This window comes from Chiloscyllium plagiosum, chromosome 24, assembly GCF_004010195.1.
Source record: "Chiloscyllium plagiosum isolate BGI_BamShark_2017 chromosome 24, ASM401019v2, whole genome shotgun sequence".
In the NCBI taxonomy this organism is placed as follows: Eukaryota; Metazoa; Chordata; class Chondrichthyes; order Orectolobiformes; family Hemiscylliidae; genus Chiloscyllium; species Chiloscyllium plagiosum.
The window spans coordinates 4,711,148-4,715,151 of NC_057733.1; the positions used below are offsets into that span (position 1 = coordinate 4,711,148).

The 4,004-nt window shown below is 40.8% G+C and overlaps 1 protein-coding gene across 2 annotated transcripts in view; it reads left to right on the plus strand.

Annotated features, from left to right (window-relative positions):
• The window catches only part of hprt1 (hypoxanthine phosphoribosyltransferase 1), a 48,932-nt gene extending 47,130 nt beyond the window's left edge, over positions 1-1,802 (plus strand). For both annotated transcript variants that reach the window (XM_043714345.1, XM_043714346.1), the window contains one exon: positions 1,389-1,802. In XM_043714345.1, coding sequence (XP_043570280.1) covers positions 1,389-1,436 — 48 coding nt within the window. In that variant the 3' untranslated portion in view covers positions 1,437-1,802. The remainder of the gene's footprint in view (positions 1-1,388) is intronic.
• Positions 1,803-4,004: the final 2,202 nt, after the last annotated feature.

Here is a 4,004-nt window from a genome sequence, read left to right on the forward strand (position 1 = left end):
CTCTCTCATTTCACCTCTCTCGTTCTCTCGTTTTCTCTCTCTCTCATTCTCTTGTTTTCTCTCTCTCTCTCGTTCTCTCGTTTTCTCTCTCTCTCATTCTCTTGTTTTCTCTCTCTCTCTCGTTCTCTCGTTTTCTCTCTCTCTCATTCTCTTGTTTTCTCTCTCTCTCTCGTTCTCTCGTTTTCTCTCTCTCTCATTCTCTTGTTTTCTCTCTCTCTCTCGTTCTCTCGTTTTCTCTCTCTCTCATTCTCTTGTTTTCTCTCTCTCTCTCGTTCTCTCGTTTTCTCTCTCTCTCATTCTCTTGTTTTCTCTCTCTCTCTCGTTCTCTCGTTTTCTCTCTCTCGTTTTCTCGTTCTTTTTCTTTTTCTCTTTCTCTCTCTCTCTCTTTTTATCTCTCCCTCTCTTTTCTCTCTCTCTCTCTCTCTCTCTCGGTTTCTCTTTCTATCTATAGAGAAATTGGCACTCACAGTCATCTATATATTAGAGAAAACACCATCTAAACAAAACGATACCAATGATGACAGAAATTGAGACAGAGAGATAATTACAAAAAACTAAAAATAAGGTGATGCTGGAGACAAACCAAATGATAGGTATAAGAGACTCCAAGTCACCTGACGAAGGAGCAGTGCTCCAAAAGCTTGTGATTTCAAATAAACCTGTTGGACTATAACCTTGTCTTCTGACTTCTGACCTTGTCTGACCAAAATGGATAACCTCTCACTTATTCACATTAAACTTCATTTGCTAAATTTTGACCCATTCACCTAACCTACACATATCCATTTGTAAATTTCTATTTTTTCATAGCAGCACACTCCCTCACCTATTTTAGTGTCATCTGTAAATCTGGCTGTCATATCTCTATCCCCGCACCAAAGTAATTAATATCATTTGCAAATAGTTGGGGTCCAAGGGCAAACTAGTTACGTCTTGTCAACTGGAAAAAGACCCATTCATCCCGACCTTCCACTTTCTGTTGGTTAGCCAATCTTCTATCCAAGCTAATAAATTACCCCCAAAACCCACACGACCTTGCCTTGTATTAACCTTTTATGCAACTCTATCAAATGCGTGCTGGAAGACCAGACGTGCTACATCTGGAAGACCCCCTTTATCCACTTTGCTTGCAACATCTTTTGAGGGCGCTCTAATAAATTTGTCAGAAATAATTTACCCTTCATAAACCCTTTGTGCTGACTCTGATAGCTCACATCCTGCTGGCTTTATGTTTCCATTTGTGGAGTTTATATGCTTTTATTCCTATAGAAGTTCATTCCACGTGCCTACATTTACATCTGAATTCAGGTTGTTGATATAAACTAGGCACTGGAACAATCCCAGCATCTAATCCTTGCTGCATTGACATGACTTACTTTCTCTTTCAGCATATTTGTGTAATCAGTGAAAAGGGAAGAGAGAAGTACAAGGCATGAGGTGTGTGGCACTTCGATGGACTGTCAGATTGCGATGGTTGAAATCAGCTGAAGACATTCAGTCTAGAAGATAATCTCTAGGGCTATGTGTTTGTTACTGTCAGTGAATTAGATATTTAAGGGCCCATCATGAACGTACTTAAGTATTTATTTTTGTACTGTAAAAACATAAAATTACAATCTATCATCACCTTTTGTTATATCCATTTCATTCTGCAGTTATTGCTTTAATTAAGTTGGTTTGAAAAAAATTTGGTAAATTTTATATGATTAGTGAGAAACCGTAAAGGAACCAGAAGTAGCAATAATCATGATAATGCAAAGTGTTTCCACCCTGGTGGCTTAAATTATGATTGTTTACATTAACCTGTGACTTACTCTTGTTACTGGAACTGGTCTTTCTGTCAAAGGGATGACATCAAAGAGATTCTCCCACACTTTAAGAATTCATTATAGCTGTCAAGGTAATAGCACACAAATCAGGGACAAGTGATGGTCCCCCAATTAAAATTCCACTGGACAGAGGAGTGTAATGTGTCAGATTGAGGTATTGCCTGTCACTGGACAGTAAGACCAAGAGAGGTGCGTCTGATGTACCAACATCATAGGAGAGATGAATAGTACCTTGGGACAAGAATAAAGTTCCTTCTCTTTGCCCCACTTTCCGCTGTCTCAGTATACACCAAAGGATTTCCAGGAGCTCTCTTGCACCTCTGGTTTGCTCCAGTTGGTGTCCAGCATGAAGTTCTGTTAGCTGTTCAGTGATGAGCTGAGAGTAACCCTGTCTGTATTTCCCTTCTGGATTGTTACCAAAACTTTGCCCAGTCCACTTTACCTTATTAAACATTGATTAAACAAGTTACAAGGTAAGAGATTAGGGAAATTGAGAATTATAAAATATCATCTTAAATGTCTGACACCAAGATATGCTCCATTGAGAGAGATTCTGTGATGCATCATCCATCTGTAATTAAGGAAGCTAAGAATTGTATCAATTTGAAAGAAAAGACACACTATAGAAAAAAACAAAGCACAGAAAGAGGCCATTCAGTCAGGCTGTAATAAACTAGGTGACAATTTTAAACCCGTTTTTCAGGACCTGGTCCCAAGCAGGTTCCAGCATTTCAGGTACATCCTGATTCATTTCACATGAGTTCCAGGCACCTATCATCCAATTTTCCAGTTAGTTTTTTTTCTTCACAACTCCTCTGGAAACAAGTCAATACTGTAAACAATGTTGCCATGCTCTGGGAAAGCGCAAGTCCAGTGGTATTATCAGTGGATTGTAAATCCAGAAACTCAGGTAATGTCCTGGGGACCCAGGTTAGAACCTGGCCGCAGCAGATGGTGGAATTTGAAATCAATAAAAATCTAAATGATGACCATAAATCCATTGTCAAATGTTGCAAATATCATCTGGCTCACTAATGTCCTTTTGGGACGGAAACTGCCATCTTTAGCTGATCTGGCCTCTGTGACTCCAAACTTACAGCAATGTGGTTGACTCTTAACTGTCCTCTGGGCAATTAGAGATGGGCAATAAATGTTGGCCGAGCTAGTGATATCCTCATCCAACGAATACAAAAACAACAAAAAAGTCTGAGCAATTAGAACATAGAACAAAGAACATAGAACAATACAGCACAGAACAGGCCCTTCGGCCCACGATGTTGTGCCGAACATTTGTCCTAGCTTAAGCACCGATCCATGTACCTATCCAATTGCCACTTAAAGTTCGCCAATGATTCTGACTCTGCCACTCCCACAGGCAGAGCATTCCATGCCCCCACCACTCTCTGGGTAAAGAACCTAGCCCTGACATCTCCCCTATACCTTCCACCCTTCACCTTAAATTTATGTCCCCTTGTAACACTCTTGTACCTGGGGAAAAAGTTTCTGATTGTGTACTCTATCTATTCCCCTGATCATCTTATACACCTGATCATCTTATACACCTCTATCAAGTCACCCCTCATCCTTCTCCGTTCCAATGAGAAAAGGCCTAGTAGGCTCAACCTATCCTCGTACAACCTATTCTCCATTCCAGGCAACATCCTGGTAAATCTCCTCTGCACCCTCTCCAAAGCTTCCACATCTTTCCTAAAGTGAGGCGACCAGAACTGCACACAGTACTCCAAATGTGGCCTAACCAAACTCCTGTACAGCTATAACATCACTTCACGACTCTTGAATTCAACCCCTCTGCTAATGAACGTTAATACACCATAGGCCTTCTTACAAGCTCTATCCACCTGAATGGCAACTTTCAAAGATCTATAAACATAGATCCCAAGATCCCTCTGCTCCTCCACCTGACTAAGAACCCTACCGTTAACCCTGTATTCCAATTTCTTATTTGTCCTTCCAAAATGGACAACCTCACTTGGCAGTGTTGAACTCCATCTGCCATTCCTCAGCCCAGCTCTGCATCATATCTAAGTCCCTTTGCAGCCGACAACAGCCCTCCTCACTATCCACAACTCCACCAATCTTCGTATCGTCTGCAAATTTACTGACCCACCCTTCGACTCCCTCTTCCAAGTCATTAATAAAAATTACAAACAACAG